The sequence below is a fragment of the Silene latifolia genome, chromosome 2, assembly GCF_048544455.1.
Source record: "Silene latifolia isolate original U9 population chromosome 2, ASM4854445v1, whole genome shotgun sequence".
Classification (NCBI taxonomy): domain Eukaryota; kingdom Viridiplantae; phylum Streptophyta; class Magnoliopsida; order Caryophyllales; family Caryophyllaceae; genus Silene; species Silene latifolia.
Window position 1 is genome coordinate 193061988 of NC_133527.1, and position 24721 is coordinate 193086708.

The 24721-nt window shown below is 42.7% G+C and overlaps 1 protein-coding gene across 1 annotated transcript; it reads left to right on the plus strand.

Annotated features, from left to right (window-relative positions):
• The first annotated feature begins 279 nt into the window (after nt 1-279).
• Nucleotides 280-23800, plus strand: LOC141644104 (uncharacterized). The gene is made up of 7 exons (XM_074453551.1): nt 280-495; nt 1655-1844; nt 21972-22003; nt 22306-22413; nt 23140-23221; nt 23357-23455; nt 23550-23800. Exons 2-7 carry the CDS (start codon nt 1764-1766, stop codon nt 23637-23639), a joined length of 492 nt encoding a protein of 163 aa, XP_074309652.1. The 5' UTR covers nt 280-495; nt 1655-1763; the 3' UTR covers nt 23640-23800.
• Nucleotides 23801-24721: the final 921 nt, after the last annotated feature.

The following is a 24721-nucleotide window of genomic DNA, read 5'->3' on the forward strand; positions in this document are numbered from 1 at the left end:
CACTAGTACAGAAATGACATTAGGCGGATACAAATGGCTACGGTCATGAAAAATAGTCGTAGCCTATTATAAAAAGCAACGGTTGTTATCAAATAACCGTAGCATTAGTAATAAAAAAAAGCAATGGCTTCGGTTATATTAAAAACCGTAGCTGAAAATGTATTAAGGCAACGGCTATTTTATAGACCGTAGCCCTTTATCGAAATGAATTTAGGCGCAAAAGTAATAATTTTTGGCGTTGCTTGACTTTTTCTATTGCAAGCTCCTGTCCCAAACTATATATCATATTTTTTATTTTATTTTTTTTTAAAAAAAGGGTGTACTCAAAATCACAACGCAGCACTGTTTAATTTCTTCCCTATCAACTCTATCACAATTTACTTCCAAGTCGCCAACACCGATCGCCAACTGATTGTCGCCAACACCAGCAGGTCACGACCTCAACCTCCTTTCGCTCACGCCGAAGCCACCACCACCGCCATACTGAAAATTCGGGTAATCAATTCTGATATTTTTTCCTGAACAAATCAATTTTTTAGGGTTTGGATTATATATTATTTTCCTCAACAAATCAATATATTTATTTAATTTTTGATTAATTTGATTTAGGGTTAGTATTATACTAAGTTTAGGATTTTCTTTTGGATTTAGGGTTGGATTATAAACAATCAATTTGTATGGTTTTTCTTTTGGATTTAGGAAAAGCTTATTTTGGTGTATTGTGAGTATATTCTGGTCCATTGTTATACGGAAATCAGTTTTTTTAATCATTATAAAGCTTAGGAATAGTTTTTTTTAAATCACCTTTGGTTCTAGTGCTGTAATTTGGGGATTCTGGTCCAATAGGTTAGGGTTAAGTTTTTTTAATATCTTAATCGAATATTTTAGTTTAGGATTAGAAGTATACGAGTGGGTATAAATGAATATCGTCTTTGTTGACTAAATGATTTAGTATAAAAGTGTAGCTTACTAGGTAAGTCTTGGTGTGTAGCTTTTTTGCCGAGTTACTGGTTGGTGAAAATGGCATTGGTGAGGATGTGTCTGTTCCGGTGCCAATTCCGACGATAATGCTTGTGAGGTAGGTATGGAAAGTAGCCTTGCAGAATAAATATGCACTAACACAGAGTGTCAAATGGTCATCTTGAACACAAACACCTCTTAAGTAAATGGTATTTCTTATTACAATTGTTTAAAAAAGCCATTGTCCATGTTTCAAATTTTTAAATCCGGCTAAACTTATTTCACAAACTCTCATTTGTGACGTTGATATCCGTCACAATGGTACCGTTTCCTCTCACAAAATGCCCATTGAGAGGTGAGTCGGAAGCACATGAGGGTGCCCCACCTTATCCCCTCTCCCTTTTTGTGAGAGGTCACAAGCTTGTGACGGGATTAGCCTGTAACAAGCAAGACTAGCTGAACTTATTTTTGTTTGACGTTTATTGCTCCCAAAATTTAGTGACAACCGTATTTAAAAGTTAAATTATTGAATAGTATCCATCTATGAGAGGAGAACTCCATACAATTGGCATGCATTTTTCTATTTTTATACTCCTGTTTTGGGTTTTCTATAATGAAAACATTATGTTGCCTTCTTTTCCTTCTCAACTGCATGCATTTTTCTATTCTTATACTCCTGTTTGTTTACATCTAGCTTAAGAGGGACTCCAAACAAGTGACCATAAAAAATTAACCATAAAAAACTTTGTGAGGAGGAGAATCACGAAGGGCTGTCCGGTGTTGGATTTTTGTGCCCGACAATCATGTCTCAAATGGGAACTGATAAAATAGTCAACGATGAAGTAATTGATTACGTGGAGTGCAGCTTGCTTAAGATGCGTGGTGTTCGTATCAGGGGCGGAACTAGGAATTCAATGTATCTAGGGCTAAATTTTAAAATATACAAAATGCTATTTTTTTTTCTCGAGATTTGTAATAGAAGCCTACAATATAAGCTTGGTAAGTCGATACTTATAAAATGGTTTTATGGATATTACATTTTGCGTATCATTTTTGTACTCTTTGAGCCAAATATAAACGATTATTACTAATAAATACTGATGGGGCATATTCTGCACCCGCTGACCGAGTCAACACATTGAGGAAAGTCAAAGATAAAAGACAGCAAGTCAACGTATTAGACAACCTAACCGACGCAGCCTGTCGGCCTGTCACTTGGGTCTCGGCTAGGCAACCAGCCAGCCGGGAGACATATACGCGTACTCATATCCAAGACCCCTCGGCATGGAGTCAGCCAGGCCAACCGGCCTGCCATGGGTCCCTCGGCCGAGGGTAGAACAGTCTTTTCCACCTGCTCTGCCACTTGGCCACTACGTGACAAAAGGTGAAAGTCTATAAATACTCCACTTCTCTCATTGAGAAAAGGATCCAAAAATATAACCAAAACATCTCACAATCTGGTATAAACTCCCTTATCTCTCTACAATATACTTTGCCAAGTAACACACAACTTAATCCCTTTAAGTTTACTGACTTGAGCGTCGGAGTGAGTACGCTCGGTACCAAGCCGAGCCCTCAGTTTGTTCATTGTTTCAGGAGAGGCCGAAAGGAAGAGTCAAGCAAAGTCATCATTCAGCAAAGCTTACGTGGTCATAACACTGCTCCGAAATTACACCCGGAACAATTGGCGCCGTCTGTGGGAAGTATTTACTAAAAGCTAGTCATTTCCCTTACAAAAACCCAAAACCCATTCAAAGAGCTAGAAAGATGTCAAAACAGCCAGAACTTGTGAGTGTAGAAACTGAATACTATCCGGACGAGACGTTCCCCAATTCTGAGATCGGGCAGTCCCCCACCGGCCGAGTCACTGAGCCGGTGAAGTACGAGATGCCGAAAGAGATAGAAACGCCGCTGCCCGCCGACCAAGTCACTGTCATGGGACATGTGGTCGATGCAGCCAAACTGAAGCTATTCCTGGACCTAATGGGTAGTACGCCGCTAACCCCCGTCGCAACGACGGTTACAGCAGCGCACCCAAAGGTGACCAGGGCCCCTAAGGTGACTCCGAACAACCTGTCCGGAGCGATGCAAGAGGTTGGGCGTTGTGGGTTAATATCCGTATACTACCCCTTTAATTGTAGGACTATAACGTAAAATATACATGTGAATATAGTCATAAAACATAAAAACGATAAGGAACAAGAAATCAACCTCGGGTCCTTGATGAACGGCGTAAAGAACAGAAATCAAACCAGATTCCCTCCTAATTGTTGCACCCAAGACCTTGTCCGAGATATGCCCTTGTGCTAGAACAGTGTTCTCCGATTGCCTTGCAATATTGGGAGAACTGATGTGTGTTTTTCACTGGATGAGAGATCCGAATTTCGAGAGGCACTGTTCTCGAAACCCTAATTTCTTTTGTGAAAGAATGATTAGGTTACAAAGAGGAGAGACTCCCTCTTTGTATGGCTCGGCCGTGAGCTCCCACTGAACTTCATGTCCTTCTCGGTCTGTACGAGGAGGGAGTGCAATTCATGGGGAGTTTTCTTCAAATCATTCATATAGTAATTCGCTCTGAATTGCGAATAACCATCGTGGAGTGAATGAAGAATACGGTCGATAACAATATTCTCGCTGATGTTACGATTAAAGGTCTTGATTTCTCGACATTCTCAATCATGCCGAGAATGTGTGGGCTAACCGGTTGGCCCTTCTGGAGTCTCGCATCAAAGAAGCGAGTGGTATGCTCATAGGTCACGATTCTCGGTGCTTTCGAGAATTCCTTGGTGAGCGTGGTGAAAATCTTGTTTGCACCATGGGCTATGAAGCGTTTCTGCAAATTGGGTTCCATTGCAAAAATGAGTACGTTTTTAATCGCACCCGCTTCCATACAGAAATCATTAAACTTGGTGACTTCTGCAGCTCTAGCCGTGGGACCTGGGTTTGCCGGGATGGGCTCCAAGAGATATTTGAGCTTCCGTCGCCAGCGGCAGCATTCCGTAATGCCGCCTCCCGGTCCGCGAAGTTTGATCCATCATTCTTGATCGAGTAGACCGATTCATCCGATTCATGAAGATCCTAAGCCAGGACTCACGGTCCAATGTGGCACTTGGCATTGGGTTATCACTCGAACCAGCCATTTGATGTTTAGCGATTTAAAATCGTGATCTACACCGAAAAAGAAAGAAAAACAAAACGAAATAAGCAACTCATCGAGGTGATTTAAGTCTATTTTAAAATTCATTTTAAACATGTAGACTCTCGCACTTGCATAATTGATCTCCCTCAAGAAAGATACAAGTGATCCCAAGACTCAATTTCTGTAAATTGATAAGCCAACTGTTTAGCTAATTCTTCCGGAAGAACTCTTGGTCGATAGATTTCCGTAAATCCTATCTATAGTCCACCATGATCACAGGATCGTACGAGTGACCATAGTGTTGAGATAAAATAGGTCAATCGGTTCCAACTTACCCGACGTAGAAGGGGTCATAGTATGCCTACCGACGAAGAAGGGACTCATTGGAGTTTGACCTATAAAGACCGTTCTCAATTTTAGTTTATACGAGGAAGATCCCATCAACAAAATTATAATTCATTTTAAGTGAACGAATAACTAGCGTCGGTCGTGAATGAATTTATTTGGATGATGGCTTAAAACGTGTGACATGAGAATGTCAATGAAAACTAACTCGTGACCTCTATATGTGTCAGTTTTCATGCAATAAATTATAGGTGGTTTGGTTTTTAGGCGGAATATGATGCAAATAATCGTTGCGAAAAATAAATAAAGGAATGCAATACGTAAATAAAAATTCCTAGTGTGGCCTATCCTAGTATAAGAACAAAATACAACTTTGGAATCCACCGTTGGACCCGAAAAGCTTGTCTTGATGTTCCATCTTGATCCAAGTAGTGGGAGTGAGCATCCGGTCTCCATCTTTGGTCTTCTCAAAAATTACAATTTAAAATTACAAATATAAACCTATTTACATTCTAATTAAAACAGTAATTACAAGTGAAAAATCCAAAACGGAGATACGAGATCTCAAAATAAAACCAAGACCGTGTTCCATCATTACGGTAACACGTTCTACTAAGCCCACACTAAGTTACAATTAATTGTAAAAATTAAATACGTAATAAAAGGCATTCACGGCATTCATAATTTACGATAAATAAAATGCATCAACTAAAAACAAATTCATTCGTGACATAATTCCGTAATTATGTTAAAATTATCCAAACCACCTTTTAATGATTAAAATTCATGTGATAAAACCGCTTCTATCATTTAATTTTAATCCATTACAATCCGTCATTTTAAAGACGCTTTAAAACAACTATATGGTACGTGAGTGAACCGATTCACTATTAAGCGAGTGTACTATATCCGTATAAAGTACATATAGAAGCCAAAAGAAAATTTAAATCAAAAGAAACAAATTTTCAAAGCTGTTAAAGACGAAATCCTTCGATCCAGGGACATAAGTGCTCGATCGAGGGACAACAGGGCTCGATCGACTGAACTGCAAGTCGATCGAGAGGTATGCTAACCAGGAGGTGCTCGATCGACAACACTGGTGGTCGATCGAGTACCTATATCAGCAAATCTGCTCGATCGAGTACGAGGACAACTCGATCGAAAGCGAGAGGGTTTTGAAAGCAGGTCGATCGAATACACAAGGACTCGATCGAGCAAAAGGTTTTAGAAAGTGGTCGATCGAGTACAACAGGGACTCGATCGAGCAAAAACAAGAAAAAAAGACTCGATCGAGTAGAAATACGCTCGATCGAATGCTTATATGGCTGAAACTTCAAAACCCTCGTGAAAACAGTTTGTCGAGACAAAATCAATTGCAATTTTGATCGAAAACGCATCAAAACAAATTTAACAATTGACAAAAACTTGACATGTTGCTATAATCTCCGTATAAAATAACAACATGTAAAAACAACATGAAAATTGAAACAAAAAGTAGTGTAAAACATGAAACGGCATGGATTTCGAGACAAAACAACAACTAGAGCAACCGTGTAAACAGGACACGGTTCCCAATGCAACCAAAAACGCAGCAACAAAAAAAAATTCTGCCGAGTAAAAAAAATAAGGCTGCCGAGTAAAAAAAAAAATGAGCCGTGACATTTTTTAAACCATAATTCATCGTTTCAACAATCGTTTGATGAAAAACACATATAAAATTTTACGTGGCCTCGCTCTGATACCACTTGTGGGTTAATATCCGTATACTACCCCTTTAATTGTAGGACTATAACGTAAAATATACATGTGAATATAGTCATAAAACATAAAAACGATAAGGAACAAGAAATCAACCTCGGGTCCTTGATGAACGGCGTAAAGAAAGTAAATCAAACCAGATTCCCTCCTAATTGTTGCACCCAAGACCTTGTCCGAGATATGCCCTTGTGCTAGAACAGTGTTCTCCGATTGCCTTGCAATATTGGGAGAACTGATGTGTGTTTTTCACTGGATGAGAGATCCGAATTTCGAGAGGCACTGTTCTCGAAACCCTAATTTCTTTTGTGAAAGAATGATTAGGTTACAAAGAGGAGAGACTCCCTCTTTGTATGGCTCGGCCGTGAGCTCTCAATAGGGAGAGTGGGCTTTCCACTTTCTCTCATTTCTAACTCATGGTACGACCCGAAATCCTAAATGCATATGACACTTGTCGATCATAAATGTTATCGGTTATCGAAAATTAAGGCATCGCTAATAATACGGGTTAGCTGAATTATTAATACGTGTCCGACAAAAAAGTATTGTATAATTATATTCAATATACATTTAATTAAATATAAATCGCTTATATTTAATTTTACGAATTAACTGGTTAATTCGCCTTAGCCCATGATATTTAATCCGTATTAAATATAATATCTCAACATCACATATTTGACTAATTACTAGTCAAATAACTCGGACTAACTGGTTAGTCAATTTTGGCATCTACATGACAAGTATTTCCATCCGTCACGTCTCTCGAACGTATCCTATAGGTGTGACTTTTAGGGACCAGTTGATCACCGCCATCCGTATGACAATAACGTCAAACTTATCTAGCAAGCCAACCGTTATTGATAAACGTGGATCAACCGATAATAATACCAAAAGTATGCCCTTTGATCCTTTTAGAGGTTTATAAGTCCTTGCACTAATTGTTAAGGACACCAACCCCAACAAGCTCCCACTTGTCCGTACAAGTGCATGTGCAATGACGTTATCCGCACTAATTGGAGGACACAAGCTCCAACAAACTCCCACTTGTCCGAACAAGTGTATGTGCGATAACCGATTCTCATATTCATTTAAAATCTCTCCCACTCAATGTAAAACAATTTGCAGATCCGGATCCGCAAAGGTCGTATTTTACAATCGATCCAGTATCATGAGTGGTTTCCCGACTAGAGAGTAACTTAACCGATAAAACGAATCCGTATCCGAGCATGGCCATGCATTTCGATTCTGACTCCTCGAGTGGCCCCGAGAAATATCGAGTACTGATAAAGGCTGAATATTTCCTTCAACTCGACTCCTTCCGATCTAAGCACAACATGAAATGACCAAGAAAAAATCTACTTGGCCCCCTTTACGGATGACCGTGAGAAAGAAACCAAAGTCACCCAAAATCTGCCGTAGTCTCGGGAGACGGTCGATAGTCAAGAGATTCGACTCTAAGGATCACCATGGAAGTCCTATCCACGACCGGGCAGCGAATGTTATGAAACATTTAGGACTCCACGTCGATGTCACAATAGTGTCCTACGAAATATCCGTATAAATCGCCTCTGTGATTGGTCAGTCAACCGGTTGACTTATGGCTCGTTGAACCCACCATCAACCAACGTCACAAAATAATTGCCAGAGTTATCAGCTCATGTGGGCAATTAAGGACTGAAAAAGATATGATGTTTGTTCAGTTCACTTTGTGGTGTTCAAAATTGTCGTACAATTCCACATGAAAAACAAAATATATATAAAAATTATCAAAACGATGATGTCATATAGAGTACAAGGGGAGAATGAATCGATCCATAAAAGAGTACTACAACTTAGGAACACGTTTAATTCCCATGGAATTAACATGCCCTTCATGCTTATCTTGTCGTAATGGTTTAGTGAGAGGATCTGCTATGTTATCATCAGTAGCAATCTTTTCTATCACTACTTCCTTTTGCTCCACGTAATCCCGGATTAGATGAGCTTTCCGTTGTACATGTCTAGATTTGTTGCTAGACTTTGGCTCCTTAGCCTGGAAGATGGCACCACTATTGTCGCAATAGATGGTGATCGGGTCATTCGAACTAGGCACTACAGAGAGCCCATGTAAGAATTGACGCATCCATATCGCTTCCTTTGTTGCTTCAGACGCGGCATAGTACTCGGACTCAGTCGTAGAATCTGCTTTAACAGTTTGTTTCGAACTCTTCCGGTGATGCAGCGCCATTAAGAGTAAAAACGAATCCGATCGAGATTTCGAGTCATCTCGATCCGTTTGGAAGCTAGCATCTCACAGAATCGGTTGCGCATAGCGTTTGTTCGCCTCCATAAGTCAATGCCCAATCTTTGGTCCTCCGGAGGTACTTAAGAATGTTCTTGACAGCCAACCAATGTGGTTCACCTGGTTCTTTGTTGGAATCGACTTGTCATACTCAATGCATATGCCACGTCCGGACGTGTGCATATCATGGCATACATGATTGATCCTATGGCCGAAGCATAAGGTATCCGTGTCATGCGCTCTTTCTCTTCCGGTGTCTCGGTGCCGAGATCTGGCTCAAATGCACCCTGGAGCCATAGGAAGGAACCCCTTCTTGGAGTTAGTCATGCTGAATCTCTCTAGGACTTTGTCTATGTAAGACTCTGGTGAGAGATAACATCCGTCGTGCTCTATCTCGATAGATACGGATGCCTAGAATTCTTTGTGCCTCTCCCCGGATCTTTCATCCGGAAATGGTTTTTCAACCATACTTTCACCGAAGTTAAGAGAGGTATGTCATTCCCAATCGGAGTATGTCGTCAACATACAATATTAGGAAGACAATCTTGCTCCCACTCGACTTGATATATAGACATGGTTCCTCGACCGATCGAGTGAATCCATTGTCTTTTATCACTTGGTCGAAGCGATGATTCCAACTCCTTGATGCATGCTTAAGTCCATAAATGGAACGCTTAAGCTTGCACACTTTCTTAGGATGTACTGGATCGATGAAACCTTCGGGTTGTACCATGTACAACTCTTCCTCCAAAATGCCATTTAAGAAGGCGGTTTTCACGTCCATTTGCCAAATTTCATAGTCATGAAAAGCGGCGATCGCTAAGATAATCCGAATGGAACGCAGCATGACTACGGGTGCAAAAATCTCATCGTAGTGCAAACCTGGCACTTGGGTGAAACCTTTAGCAACTAGTCGTGCTTTGTAGATATCTTGCTGACCTTCCACAGAATGCTTTATCTTGTAAAGTCATTTGCATTGAAGGGGACGAACCTTAGCAGGTAAGTCAACAAGATCCCACACGTTGTTCTCATACATGGAGTCCATCTCGGATTGCATGGCCTCAAGCCATAGCTTTGAGTCGAACTTGTCATGGCACCTTTATAGGTTGCGGGTTCACTACTCGTTAAGAGTAGAACGTCATCTATGTCATGTTCCTCGACCATACCAATGTATCTGTCCGGAGGAATAGAGACTCTTCCCGACCTCCTAGGTTCCTCAGGAATATTCACCGCAGCCGGGATTGAAGGAACAGGTTCCTCCAATGGTTGCTCGGTGTTTGGTTCTGGAATCTCCGACAGGTCGAAGGTTCTATCACTCTTTGCATTCTCGAGAAATTCCTTCTCTAAGAATGTCGCACTAGCCGCAACAAAAACACGTTGTTCGGTTGGCGAATAGAAGTAATGACCACGTGATCCTTTAGGATAACCTATAAAGTATGTCTTGACCGATCGCGGGCCGAGCTTATCTTCGTGTCTCCACTTGACATAAGCCTCGCAGCCCCAAACCCGTATAAAGGACAAGTTAGGGACCGTTCCCTTCCATAGTTCATATGGAGTCTTGTCAACACTTTAGACGGACTTTGTTAAGTATTAGAGCGGTGACAAAAGAGCATAACCCCATAACGAATCGGTAAAACCGTGTGACTCATCATGGATCGAACCATATCAAGTAGTGTTCGATTTCTCCGTTCGGACACACCATTCAACCGAGGTGTTCGGTGGAGTTAATCGTAGGGCAATCCCACAGTCCTTTAGGTGTTGATCAAACTCGTGAGAAAGATACTCGCCACCACGATCCGAACGCAGTGTTTTTATCTTTCTACCCAATAGGTTCTGTACCCTATTCTGGTATTCTTTGAATTTCTCAAAGGATTCACTTTTGTGCTTCATTAAGTAGACATAGCCATATCTACTTAAATCGTCCGTGAAAGTGATGAAATACCTATAGCCTTCTCGTGCGGTGATTGACATAGGACCACATACATCCGTGTGTATGAGCCCTAATAGGTCGCCAGCCAGCGCGCGCATTCCAACACCTTTGAAGGAAATCCGAGTCATCTTACCGATGAGACATGATTCACACGTGCCAAATGATTGAAAATCAAAGGCCGAGATAGCTCCATGTTTGATGAGCTGTTTTACGCGTTTCTCATTAATGTGTCCCATACGGCAGTGCCATAGATACGTTTGATCTTTGTCACCCACCTTTAACTTTTTATTCATTACGTGTAATATTTCCGTGGTCTGATCTAAAACATAAATTCCGTTCATGGAGATCGCCTTGTCGTAGAATCATATCGTGTAATGAGAAAATGCAAGCATTGTTTTCTATTACAAATGAAAAACCAAGTTTATCAAGCGCTTAAACCGAAATAATGTTTTTCGAAAGACTAGGAACATAATAGCAGTCAAATAAAGACAACTCAAATCCGCTAGGAAGCTGGATCACATATGTCCCCTTGGAGATGGCAGCTACTCTTGCTCCATTCCCAACACGCAGGTCCACCTCACCCTTTACGAGGGGTTCGATGTTTCGGAGCCCCTGCACATGATTACACAGATGAGAACCACAACCAGTATCAAGTACCCAAGTTCCGTAACTTGCGTGGTTAATCTCAATCATATGAATAAAAATAGAAGAGAGAGAAGACATACCAACAGGTTTAACACGACCTGCCTTTAAGTCCTCATGATAAACAGGACATGTGCGTCTCCAATGCCCAGTCTTGTGGCAATGATGGCATTCCATGTTTTCACTCTTGCTCTTTGTCATGCCCGATGAGTTGCTCGCCTCACCAGACCACTCTTACCCGAACCCGACTTCTTGAACTTCGCCTTGCCTCATCGTTAGGTTTGCCGGAGCTTTGCCCTTACCTTTCCCTTTGTTTGACACAACGAGAACATCCTGTTTCGAGCTCCCACCGCACTTCATGTCCTTCTCGGTGCACGAGGAGGAGTGCAATTCATGGGGAGTTTTCTTCAAATCATTCATATAGTAATTCGCTCTGAATTGCGAATAACCATCGTGGAGTGAATGAAGAATACGGTCGATAACAATATTCTCGCTGATGTTACAGTTAAAGGTCTCCAGTTTCTCGACATTCTCAATCATGCTGAGAATGTGTGGGCTAACCGGTTGGCCCTTTCGAGTCTCGCATCAAAGAAGCGAGTGGTATGCTCATAGGTCACGATTCTCGGTGCTTTCGAGAATTCCTTGGTGAGCGTGGTGAAAATCTTGTTTGCACCATGGGCTATGAAGCGTTTCTGCAAATTGGGTTCCATTGCAAAAATGAGTACGTTTTTAATCGCACCCGCTTCCATACAGAAATCATTAAACTTGGTGACTTCTGCAGCTCTAGCCGTGGGACCTGGGTTTGCCGGGATGGGCTCCAAGAGATATTTGAGCTTCCCGTCGCCAGCGGCAAGATTCCGTAATGCCGCCTCCCGAGTCCGCGAAGTTGGATCCATCATTCTTCAGTCGAGTAGACTGATTCATCTGATTCATGAAGATCCTAAGCCAGGACTCACGGTCCAATGTGGCACTTGGCATTGGGTTATCACTCGAACCAGCCATTTGATGTTTAGCAGTTTAAAATCGTGATCTACACTGAAAAAGAAAGAAAAACAAAACGAAATAAGCAACTCATCGAGGTGATTTAAGTCTATTTTAAAATTCATTTTAAACATGTAGACTCTCGCACTTGCATAATTGATCTCCCTCAAGAAAGATACAAGTGATCCCAAGACTCAATTTCAGTAAATTGATAAGCCAACTGTTTAGCTAATTCTTCCGGAAGAACTCTTGGTCGATAGATTTCCGTAAATCCTATCTATAGTCCACCATGATCACAGGATCGTACGAGTGACCATAGTGTTGAGATAAAATAGGTCAATCGGTTCCAACTTACCCGACGTAGAAGGGGTCATAGTATGCCTACCGACGAAGAAGGGACTCATTGGAGTTTGACCTATAAAGACCGTTCTCAATTTTAGTTTATACGAGGAAGATCCCATCAACAAAATTATAATTCATTTTAAGTGAACGAATAACTAGCGTCTGTCGTGAATGAATTTATTTGGATGATGGCTTAAAACGTGTGACATGAGAATGTCAATGAAAACTAACTCGTGACCTCTATATGTGTCAGTTTTCATGCAATAAATTATAGGTGGTTTGGTTTTTAGGCGGAATATGATGCAAATAATCGTTGCGAAAAATAAATAAAGGAATGCAATACGTAAATAAAAATTCCTAGTGTGGCCTATCCTAGTATAAGAACAAAATACAACTTTGGAATCCACCGTTGGACCCGAAAAGCTTGTCTTGATGTTCCATCTTGATCCAAGTAGTGGGAGTGAGCATCTGGTCTCCATCTTTGGTCTTCTCAAAAATTACAATTTAAAATTACAAATATAAACCTATTTACATTCTAATTAAAACTGTAATTACAAGTGAAAAATCCAAAACGGAGATGCGAGATCTCAAAATACAACCAAGACCGTGTTCCATCATTACGGTAACACGTTCTACTAAGCCCACACTAAGTTACAATTAATTGTAAAAATTAAATACGTAATAAAAGGCATTCACGGCATTCATAATTTACGATAAATAAAATGCATCAACTAAAAACAAATTCATTCGTGACATAATTCCGTAATTATGTTAAAATTATCCAAACCACCTTTTAATGATTAAAATTCATGTGATAAAACCGCTTCTATCATTTAATTTTAATCCATTACAATCCGTCATTTTAAAGACGCTTTAAAACAACTATATGGTACGTGAGTGAACCGATTCACTATTAAGCGAGTGTACTATATCCGTATAAAGTACATATAGAAGCCAAAAGAAAATTTAAATCAAAAGAAACAAATTTTCAAAGCTGTTAAAGACGAAATCCTTCGATCCAGGGACATAAGTGCTCGATCGAGGACAACAGGCTCGATCGATCAATCGCAAGTCGATCGAGAGGTATGCTAACCAGAGGTGCTCGATCGACAACACCGGTGGTCGATCGAGTACCTATATCAAGACAAATCGCTCGATCGAGTACGAGGACAACTCGATCGAGCAGAGGGGTTTTGAAAGCGTGTCGATCGAATACGCAAGGACTCGATCGAGCAAAAGGTTTTAGAAACAGGTCGATCGAGTACAACAGGGGACTCGATCGAGCAAAAACAAGAGAAACAAAGACTCGATCGAGTAGAAATACGCTCGATCGAATGCTTATATGGCTGAAACTTCAAAACCCTCGTGAAAACAGTTTGTCGAGACAAAATCAATTGCAATTTTGATCGAAAACGCATCAAAACAAATTTAACAATTGACAAAAACTTGACATGTTGCTATAATCTCCGTATAAAATAACAACATGTAAAAACAACATGAAAATTGAAACAAAACAGCCGTGTAAAACATGAAACGGCATGGATTTCGAGACAAAACAACAACTAGAGCAACCGTGTAAACAGGACACGGTTCCCAATGCAACCAAAAACGCAGCAACAAAAAAAAAATTCTGCCGAGAAAAAAAAAATAAGGTCTGCCGAAAAAAAAAAAAAAGTGAGCCGTGACATTTTTTTTAACCATAATTCATCGTTTCAACAATCGTTTGATGAAAAACACATATAAAATTTTACGTGGCCTCGCTCTGATACCACTTGTGGGTTAATATCCGTATACTACCCCTTTAATTGTAGGACTATAACGTAAAATATACATGTGAATATAGTCATAAAACATAAAAACGATAAGGAACAAGAAATCAACCTCGGGTCCTTGATGAACGGCGTAAAGAAAGTAAATCAAACCGATTCCTCCTAATTGTTGCACCCAAGACCTTGTCCGAGATATGCCCTTGTGCTAGAACAGTGTTCTCCGATTGCCTTGCAATATTGGGAGAAGCGATGTGTGTTTTTCACTGGATGAGAGATCCGAATTTCGAGAGGCACTGTTCTCGAAACCCTAATTTCTTTTGTGAAAGAATGATTAGGTTACAAAGAGGAGAGACTCCTCTTTGTTGGCTCGGCCGTGAGCTCTCAATAGGGAGAGTGGGCTTTCCACTTTCTCTCATTTCTAACTCATGGTACGACCCGAAATCCTAAATGCATATGACACGGTCGATCATAAATCGTTATCGGTTATCGAAAATTAAGGCATCGCTAATAATACGGGTTAGTGAATTATTAATACGTGTCCGACAAAAAAAGTATTGTATAATTACATTCAATATACATTTAATTAAATATAAATCGCTTATATTTAATTTTACGAATTAACTGGTTAATTCGCCTTAGCCCATGATATTTAATCCGTATTAAATATAATATCTCAACATCACATATTTGACTAATTACTAGTCAAATAACTCGGACTAATTGGTTAGTCAATTTTGGCATCTACATGACAAGTATTTCCATCGTCACGTCTCTCGAACGTATCCTATAGGTGTGACTTTTAGGGACCAGTTGATCACCGCCATCCGTATGACAATAACGTCAAACTTATCTAGCAAGCCAACCGTTATTGATAAACGTGGATCAACTGATAATAATACCAAAGTATGCCCTTTGATCCTTTTAGAGGTTTATAAGTCCTTGCACTAACTGTTAAGGACACCAACCCCAACAGGCGTACCAAAACGCCAGCGGTGCCCGTGTTGCCGGTGGCAGACCAAAGTCCTTCCCCCCCTCACGGGAGGACAGCTTCGCCGCGGCGTCAACGAGGCCACCCCCGAAGAAACGAAGAGAGAAGTCCGACTCACCAATGTCGGACAGGAAGCCCTTCCCGCCACAGGGAGGCAAGCCGGGCAAAGGGTGCGAGGAGCCGATCGCCGCGTGTCATTCGACACGTGGTCAGACAGCCCCTCAGTGCCTGCGTCCTCGACGTCCCGAAGCCAACTAAACTGAAGATGCCAGCCATATCATACAAAGGGGATAGCGACCCCACCGACCATGCCGAGGCTTTCGAGTCGTACATGTCGGTGTGGGAGCAACCCGATGAGGTGTGGTGCCGAGTCTTCCCAACGACTCTCCATGGCATGTCACAGAGTTGGTACAAGGGGCTGCCTAATGGCTCGGTATACTGCTATGCCGACCTAAGAGACAACTTCATAGCCCAGTATGCTTGCAACAAGCGAAGGGCCGTGGAGACATCAGACCTCTTGACTATCCGACAGGGGGAGGACGAGTCCCTCCGGAGCTACGTCAAGAGATTCGACGCAAAGGTTCAGCAGATCCGAGAGCTGAACACTGAACTGGCGGCCTTCGCGCTGATAAAGGCCTACCGAAAGGCGATTTCAAAAACGAGCTCATCAAGTGCGAGGACCTCAACCTAGACACCGCCAGGAAGATGGCCGACCAAGCCATAAAGGTGGAAGACTATCACAGGACCTAGGTAGGCCACAGTGAATCTGGCCACCCAGAGAGGAAGAGCCGCCGGGACAATATAGATGAAGACCACCGTGACAGGAATAGGTCACGGTCTGAGAGAGTTAATAGGAAACAGAACTCGGCGGGCGCCGGGGGGAGTTCGGGACCATACACCCCGAAGCGGTACAACAGTCTCACCCCCCTGGTCAAATCACCGGCCGAGATCTTCACCCTAAGCAAGAACGACGGACAGAAGTGGGCAAGGCCCCCCAAGATGAGGGGGGGAAGGACGGTAACACGAGCCAGTACTGCGAGTACCACGGCCACACCGGCCATAAGACCGACAACTGTCGGCACCTAAGGGACGCCATCGAGGAGCTAATCCGAAAGGGGAGCCTCAGCAAGTATGTAGCTGGAGACCCAGGAGCAAGCTCCGACGGGGCGGATAGAAAATCTGTTTTTCAACGGATGGGAGTAATCCAGTGATGTCCATCCGGTCCCTGACACTGATGTACGTCTCGGACCGGGGGGAAGTACAAGAGCCCATCCTTACAACAGGAGGGCAAACTGATGAATACCAGCTGACAAACATGGAGGGTGTTCCTCTAATGAGCCATTGGAACACGGACAACCTAAGGAAATACTTCCTATAGCGGCGGAGGTGTCCGAAACCGTTGTGGACACCCCAACGCATGATTATACCTTATGAAGAATGATCCAAGTTTTCCATCAAAGTACTTGTCCCCTCCATAAGTCATGCCAAAGAAGACGCCACGGCCAAAACCGGGCAGTCACTACCGAAGTACAAAAGCGTATAAGCACTGTTGAGACGCAAATCTGACTGCCCCGGCCAATTCGGGAGTGGCAGAGGAAGCGATCAATATGTCTCTATACGGAAAGCAGTCGAAACGTAAACTCGGTTGCCTCGGCCAAAGCCGGGAGTGACGAGGGAAACGCGATCTGCCAACAGCAGTTGTTACTCGCCACAACGACCAGCATGCTTAGGAACGTATAAGTACGGTTGAGAAACGCAAATCGGACGCCTCGGCCAGACCGAGAGTGAAAGAGGAAGCGATCAACACGTCTACAGATACGAACGCTGTCGCGCCGTTACCCCGATTGCCTCGGCCAAACCGAGAGTGACGGGGACACAACGACCGATACGCTAACATGTTCACAACGGTGGTTGGGATAGCAAATCTGACCGCCTCGGCTAAAACCGGAGGTGGTGGAGGAAGCGACCAACATGCCAACATGTTGAAAAAACGTTAAGTACAGTTGAGATACGCATTCTAACTGCCTCGGCCAAGCCGAAGGTAAAAACGAAAAAAAAAAAAAAAAAAAAAAAAAAAAAAAAGCGCTCAACTAATAACGTAAGAAGACAACTCAGATGAGAATGAGATAAAGACCTCGGCCAAGCCGGAGGCAAAATAAACAAACTCTTATTGAAATGTTTACAGGTAATACAAGAAAGAAGTCGACGGCCGTCCCCATAAGGATAGCCTAAACACTACCTACCAAAGTTCAACAAAAAAGAGAAAGGTACAGCAAAAGGTTACAGACATAAGATTTGAAGCGCCAAAAGCTTGGCAGGGAGGAAAGGCTCAATAGTTGGCCCCCGAACAGCTGAAGCTGTCCGAAACGCCGGGTGAATCTGGTAACGACCGCCCGTCTCCCTATGCCTGTTCCTGCTCGCCACCGGCAGCAGTAGCAGCATCACCATCTTTGGGTGGCCCAGAAGCCGACTTGGCAGCTTCATCTGCCTTAGCCCTCTCAGCTTCCTCCCTGGCCGCCTTCACCTTTGCAGCATGGGCCGCCTTCTCCGCAGCCTCCTCAGCGGCCTTCGCCGCCTCTGCCTCCTCCGCGGCCTTTTTCTCCGCACCAGCCGCCTTCTCGTCTAGAAGCCGATCAAAATCTAGCCACGGGAATTTACCTTCGGGAAAGAGCTCTTTGATCACATCCCTGGTAGCGTCTTTAGCCTGGTCCCGGTACTTGGCACACATGCCAAGGATGACGACGGTTTGGAGCGTCTCAATGTCCTTCTCCCTCTGAGCAAGGACAACCTTAGTGTTCCTGTGCTCCTTCGCCTCGGCGCCATGCAGGGACTTCCATTCTTCCCTAAGCTCAACCATGGTCTTATAGCCGACCTCAAGCTTCTCCTTTTCCTCCTGCAGCTTAGCGGAATCAGACTCAGCCTTAGCTCTCTCAGCCAAGTTCGCCTTCTCAGCATCCTCCCTAAGCTTCCGCTCATCGAGGAGGTCCAGCTTCGCCTTCCCGGCCACCTTCTTAGTAGCGGCAAGCTCAAGCTTAAGCCGTTCCAGCTCAGGAGCGGATTGAGCCACGACCTTTTCTTGCTCTATAATGTGAGCGCCGGCTAGCTCAGTCCACTGCGCCAGCCTCATGGACAACCTTGCGCCTTCCGCTACAAGCTGAGCAGGGGAAACCTTCTGGGATGAAGAGTCAACGGTGACGTTTTGATCGCCCGCCTGCACAGGTTTCTTCCCCAATTGTCGTTCAGTGATAGCGACGGCCGACGACGGCGGATCTACAAAAAACTCAGACAAATCATCCATGTCAACGTTCATTGACATGTCAGAGAGCCTATCATCAGGAATGCCTAAAGAACCGGCTAAATCCGAGCCATGGGTTAGATCCGTACCAGTCTGGACCTTCTTGAATGGAGGGTCGGCTGAGTCCTTCTTTCCCCCGGCCTCGGTAGCAGCGGTAGCAGGCATTGTTTCTTTTCTTTTCTTCGAAGGAGGAGGACCCTTCGCAACGGTGACCTCCTCATCGGTAATATCGACGACCACCACCTGCTCCCTTTGGACTTCGGGGATCGAAGATTGCGCCGGAGTTGACGCCGTGGCCGCCGTAGTAATTGTCTTCGGTGTTCGGCGCGGCACACGTCCGCCAATCTTCGCCTGAGCCGCCGCCACATCCAGTGCCTTCAACTGCTGCTCCATAAGTTCGTTGGGGGCCGGTCTACGATCACGCGGCTCGACCCTAGGATGCCGCTCAATAACTCTCCCGTTCTTGTCAAGCCCCAACCTCTTGAGGACGGAAGCGGAGAGTTCCGGGCCAAATCGGTCTGCAAAAGAAACGAAGCAAGAGTTAAAAGAAGTAAAACCAAGGTTCAAATACAGAAGCATAGAAGCAAAGATGGGCCTCACACCGACCCTACTCACCTTGGTTGAGGGCCGGTATGAGGCCGACGCGGCAAAGCGGCTCGTCCTGAAGAACGATCTGCGTCGGGGGCATCCATCCCTTCGGCGTACCATCCTTCTCAGCGGCAAACAGCCTCATCGCCCGCTTTTCATCCTCAGTAAGATAGACCCTGCTGACGTCCATCTTAAGCTTACTCCGGGAGACATATTTATCATGCTCCCCCTTATTCTCGCACCGCAAATTGACGCGGCTCTGGAATGACCGAGGCAGTGGGTAATCCTCCGGCACCTCGACGTACACCCACCGCCCCTTCCAGTCCTTGCAAGACGACAACTTGGTAACGGTAACGAAGCCCGGCTCCGTCTGAACGCTGTACCACCCCGTGCCACCTAGGGTGGCCTGCCGAAGATGATGGAGCCGGCGGAACAGATTAACCGTTGGGGTCTCCCCCTTAAAAAGACAGAGCCATACGAAGCTCACAATCGTCCTGATGGCCAACGGATGCAGTTGCGCCACGGCGACGTTCATAACTTTGATTATGGCAGCAACGTGTACATTTAGAGGAAACCGGAGCCCATACTCCAGGTGTCTGATGTACACGCCGATATGGCCCTCGGGAGGGCAACAAACCTCCTGACCATCCTCAAGGATAACAATTTTATACTCCCTGCCGAAGGAGTAATGGTTTTCAAAAAGATCAGGCCCGGAACAAGAGGCGAACTTGTTCGTCCAAGCGCGATCGGGGCTGATCGAGCAGGCGTCACCGTGATCCAAGAATTGCGGCCTCTTCGAACCAGATGGGGTCGCCTCATCATCATTCTCATCATCGTCATCTTCATCAGAAAAATCCTCCAAAAATTGCTCATCAATTTCAGGAGACGGCGGCTTGAGACCCCCAAACCCTATCGGGGTGACAACCAGTGGCTCCTACCCATCAGGACGCGACGGTTCGCCCCCCGGCACAGTGGTACTGGGTCCGGCATCAGCAGAAGACATGGTGACAGCAAATAATTAACAAGTAAAAAAGTTGAAAAAATTTGTTTGTTTACCTTGGGAATAAGTGTTACGCCGAGTAACGCTTTGAAGACTAGAGAAATTTCTTCAAAAAACTAAGAGAGGAAATTTTTTGAAAGAATGAAGATTGTGCAGAAAATTGAGGGCACACTGCTCTATTTATAGATGCAAAGCCCACTCAATTGACCAATCAGGGCAAAGCCCATGAAGACGAAGCGTCCACCAACCGACACCAGGACACGTGTCACGCATGCAACCACGGAATGTCAATCGACACAACAGTTACCAAACTTCTTTGACACGCTCCTTGGTATGTACTTAGAAACCGGCCAGCTGATCAACCAAGCTTGGCAGCACCGGCCGGGGGCAATTAGAAGCACCGGCACTCTCAACCTTGGTCTCGGCCAGCGCCTTTCTCTTTTCCACATCGGTTGTCCATTACACAACCATGTGGAGGGGGGATATGGTACGGCCTGAACAGAACCAAGAAACAGAGTCAAGCCGAGGAAAGCAGCAACAGCCAGGGGCAATCAAGGCACACGGCACTCTCAAACCTTGGTCTCGGCCGGCGCCTATTTTCTTTTCCACATTGGATGTCCATTACACAACCATGTGGAGGGGGGATATGGTACGACCTGAACAGAACCAAGGGAACAGAACCAAGCCGAAGAAGAAGAAGCCGATGGAGAAGTTCAAACATGCGCAGAATATACGCTCAACACTCATCGGAGATCCATACCACGGCATAGACTATGCTGGGGGCAAATTGATGGGGCATATTCTGTACCCGCTGACCGAGTCAACACATTGAGGAAGGTCAAAGATAAAAGACAGCAAGTCAACGTATTAGACAGCCTAACCGACGCAGTCTATCGGCCTGTCACTTGGGTCTCGGCTAGGCAACCAGCCAGCCGGGAGACATATCCGCGTACTCATATCCAAGACCCCTCGGCATGGAGTCAGCCAGGCCAACCGGCCTGCCATGGGTCCCTCGGCCGAGGGTAGAACAGTCTTTTCCACCTGCTCTGCCACTTGGCCACTACGTGACAAAAGGTGAAAGTCTATAAATACTCCACTTCTCTCATTGAGAAAAGGATCCAAAAATATAACCAAAACATCTCACAATCTGGTATAAACTCCCTTATCTCTCTACAATATACTTTGCCAACTAACACACAACTTAATCCCTTTAAGTTTACTGACTTGAGCGTCGGAGTGAGTACGCTCGGTACCAAGCCGAGCCCTCAGTTTGTTCATTGTTTCAGGAGAGGCCGAAAGGAAGAGTCAAGCAAAGTCATCATTCAGCAAAGCTTACGTGGTCATAACACTGCTCCGAAATTACACCCGGAACAAATACAACTGTACAAGTTATTAATTATTATCGATATCATAATATTTATGTCGAATGGAACTAATTTATAATCATTCTAACAATTTTGATGGTGAACTATTTAAATTGAGTTCCTAAACAATTTTAATTTAGTGAAATTCATTTAAAATGTACTTATACTCCCTTCTAAAAGAATGTAAGCATTTTCTAAAAATTATGAAGTAAATTTTGAAAATTGTATATTCCGTAAAAAAAATTTATAAAAGAGAAATTATATAACAACATTTTTCATACCACATCTCACTCGTTAGCCGTAAAATGTTTGATAAGTGATGAGAAACGAAAAAAAATAAAACGAAAAATAGATGTATAACAAGTGAAAGAAACAACAAACTTAGTAAAGAAATCAAGAAACGAATAGGGTAGTAAAAAAGACACTATGGAGGCTTGAACCCAGGGTGTTTCTCTGAAAACCAAATATATTACCACTAGACTCCAAGGCTACTGCTGATTCTCTACTACTTGAAATCGGATATATTTGTTTTCTCCTCAGAAACTACTCGGGCTTTAGCCCGAGTAGCCTAGCCCTGATTCCGCCCCTGGTTCGTATCATATTTGCTCCATTTTATCAAGGGTAAGTCTTATCTTTCTTTGTTATCATTTTCCTTTATATTTGCCTTTGTGGCAGCGAGAATGAGCAATATTATCAATTAAGACGTGTAGACATGTCATTGATGCGACCGTTCGATCGTCCTAGCTTCCACTAATTTGATTGTTGTATGTTAGGGGTTCAAATGGAAACCAAATATGGGTAAATTTATGGAAGTGTTGGGCGTTTGACAGTAGTGAATTTGTGGGACAGAGATCACTGGTTTCTACTGAAGTAGCCTGATAAAGTTATCATATTTCTGGTTTTTTTTTACCTTTATTGGACAGAGATCACTGGTTTCTAGCAATAATTTGTCCGTTGATTCATGAGGCATATTTCTGTGATCCAAAGGCAACGTCAAAGCGAGATGTCTCTTTTAAGCATTTGATACAGATGTAAGTATTTGCATATTATCTTTTTTTTTTTTTTGCTAAGATGTGTCATTGTTTAGTGATGAACGATTCTAGTTTGATGAAGAATTTTGCATGTACTGGTAGGGAGTATGCGTAATTATGCTGTAAGAAAAGAGAGATACTTGTGAGTAGAAAAGATAATGGTTGGTGTCTTCGCGAGAGGTGGAATCATTTCATTGGAAATTAAAACTTAGGGTGTGTGGGGTTTGCTTAGGAGTATATTTCATCAAATTCTAAGGACGTGAAAGATTCAAAATACTTGGTTAGGTTTTTTTTATTTTAGGTTGATGATTGAAAAAAAGAATGAGAGGAACGACTGATAATGACTAATGACTAACGAGTGTTTCAATATCATTTTTCAGGTGCATTAAAAAAAATATTTGTGTAACATTTGAGTTAAATGTAACAGACCTAGAGATTGGTTTATGGTATATAACGAAACTGGACATAACCAATTAAGCGTAAGAATAACAACTCAAATAGTATAACTGAGTGCGATGTAGTAGTATACTTCGTAAATCAATTTGAATCATCTTTTACAAGATTAACATCCAACTATGCAAATGCATTCGTGTTTCATTTTTGTACTTAGTGCTGAATGGTAGACTAGCCACATGATATTTGCATATTATCTTAAGTGGAAAAAATTTGCACTAACATTAATTTTAAGCGATACTAATACTTTTTTTTATATTTTTTTCTTTCAAGGCGCAATGCATTTCGATCTTTTAGGGCTAAGGCAGGTTCCACACTAAAATCAGGCTTATCAATGAAATGGAGTAACATTGTTGTAAGTCCATATCAATTTATTAATCATTCGTCTTGGCGCTGATTCTAGTTAAATACGTTCTCGTTGTTCGTAGTTTGTTTTCTTATGTTGATTTTGGTTTTGTTTATTTTTTTTAAATGCATGGTTTCGGTACAGTGTCATCAACAAACTGAAAATACAGAGTGTGGCTACTATGTGATGCGGTACATGTTAGATATAGTGAGACGCTACCAGTACATTAAAGATCATAAGAAGGTATTTTTCATTTTATCTAGCTACTAGTTAAAATGTAGGATTAAAATGAACTTTTGTTTTTTGGGCTCTAATAAGTGCTTTGATTTATTGGTAGTGGTTTGGATCAAAAGCTTCCTATACAATTGAAGAGATCAACGAGGTTCGAGACTTATGGGCTATTTATTTTATGGACAATCTTCTTTAGTAATTATGTATGGGCACAAAAATCATTATTGGTTGTTTTGAAGTTATTGTAGCGGATAATGGCACAAGAATGACTCTTGTACGGTTATTTTATGGAATTGTAGCGGATGATGACATAAGAATTAACGGATAATGTATGCATCATGAATATTGTCTTGGTTATGGATTGATTTTGAGTTGCATGAGCATATTGCAATATGACCATCTATAATATATAGGCTGCTACAAAAGGCCAGCATTTAAAAAAAAAAAAAAATGATTTACGGCAACGGTTAACAGATATAACCGTTGCTTTATATCACATATGACTACGGCTATAAGGACACAACCGTAGCTATTAAACAATATATGGCTACGGTTATACTAGTAACCGTAGCCGAAACCTACATATAGCTACGGTTTATAATTAGTAACCGTAGCCAAAACCAACATTTGGTTACGGCTAATGACCGTAGCCGTTGGTGCTTGATCTAAAGCAACGCCCCGATTTACTACGGTTGTGGAACCGTAGCCAAAAGTGCTTTTTAACCGTTGCCAAAAGCCATTTCTGTACTAGTTCGGTGAACCTTGCTACCGCTCTCCATTGATTATTGTTTTAGTATTTATCAAGCATTAATTAAAAATTATATATTAATATAAGTTATTGTTAAAAGTGGCTATCTTTTAAATATCGCACAAGGCCCACGAAATGTTAAGGACGGCCTTGATTTGAGTAATTCGTTTTTTTTATACTACAACTTCACCCCCATTCCATAAATCCTAGATTTGCCACTGCGTCCGGTGCCATTGGTTAGGGTTAGGGTCGACCCGTATAATCCACCGAGGCCAATGAGCATGTTTCTACGGTCCAATATAGGTGGAGTGTAATTTTTTTGGGGGTGTTTTATTAGGGTTTTCATTGTTATTGAAATGTTTTTTGCATGAAATTATTGATTTTTTCGTGTGTAAGCGTGAATTTGTGGAAATTATTTGAGGATTTAGAGGGATGGTTAGCGTATTGATGGTTGAAGGAAATAATGAATCCATTTTTTTCCTTACGTAAAAAGACTAAAAAGATGAATGAGATAAAAAGTAAAATGAATA

Coding starts and splice junctions, on each gene's coding strand:
- LOC141644104 (XM_074453551.1), top strand. CDS start 1,764: ATGTCTCAAATGGGAACTGATAAAATAGTCAACGATGAAGTAATTGAT. Junction 22,414..23,139: donor TTTAAGCATTTGATACAGAT/GTAAGTATTTGC, acceptor TTTTCTTTCAAG/GCGCAATGCATTTCGATCTT. Junction 23,222..23,356: donor TGAAATGGAGTAACATTGTT/GTAAGTCCATAT, acceptor GTTTCGGTACAG/TGTCATCAACAAACTGAAAA.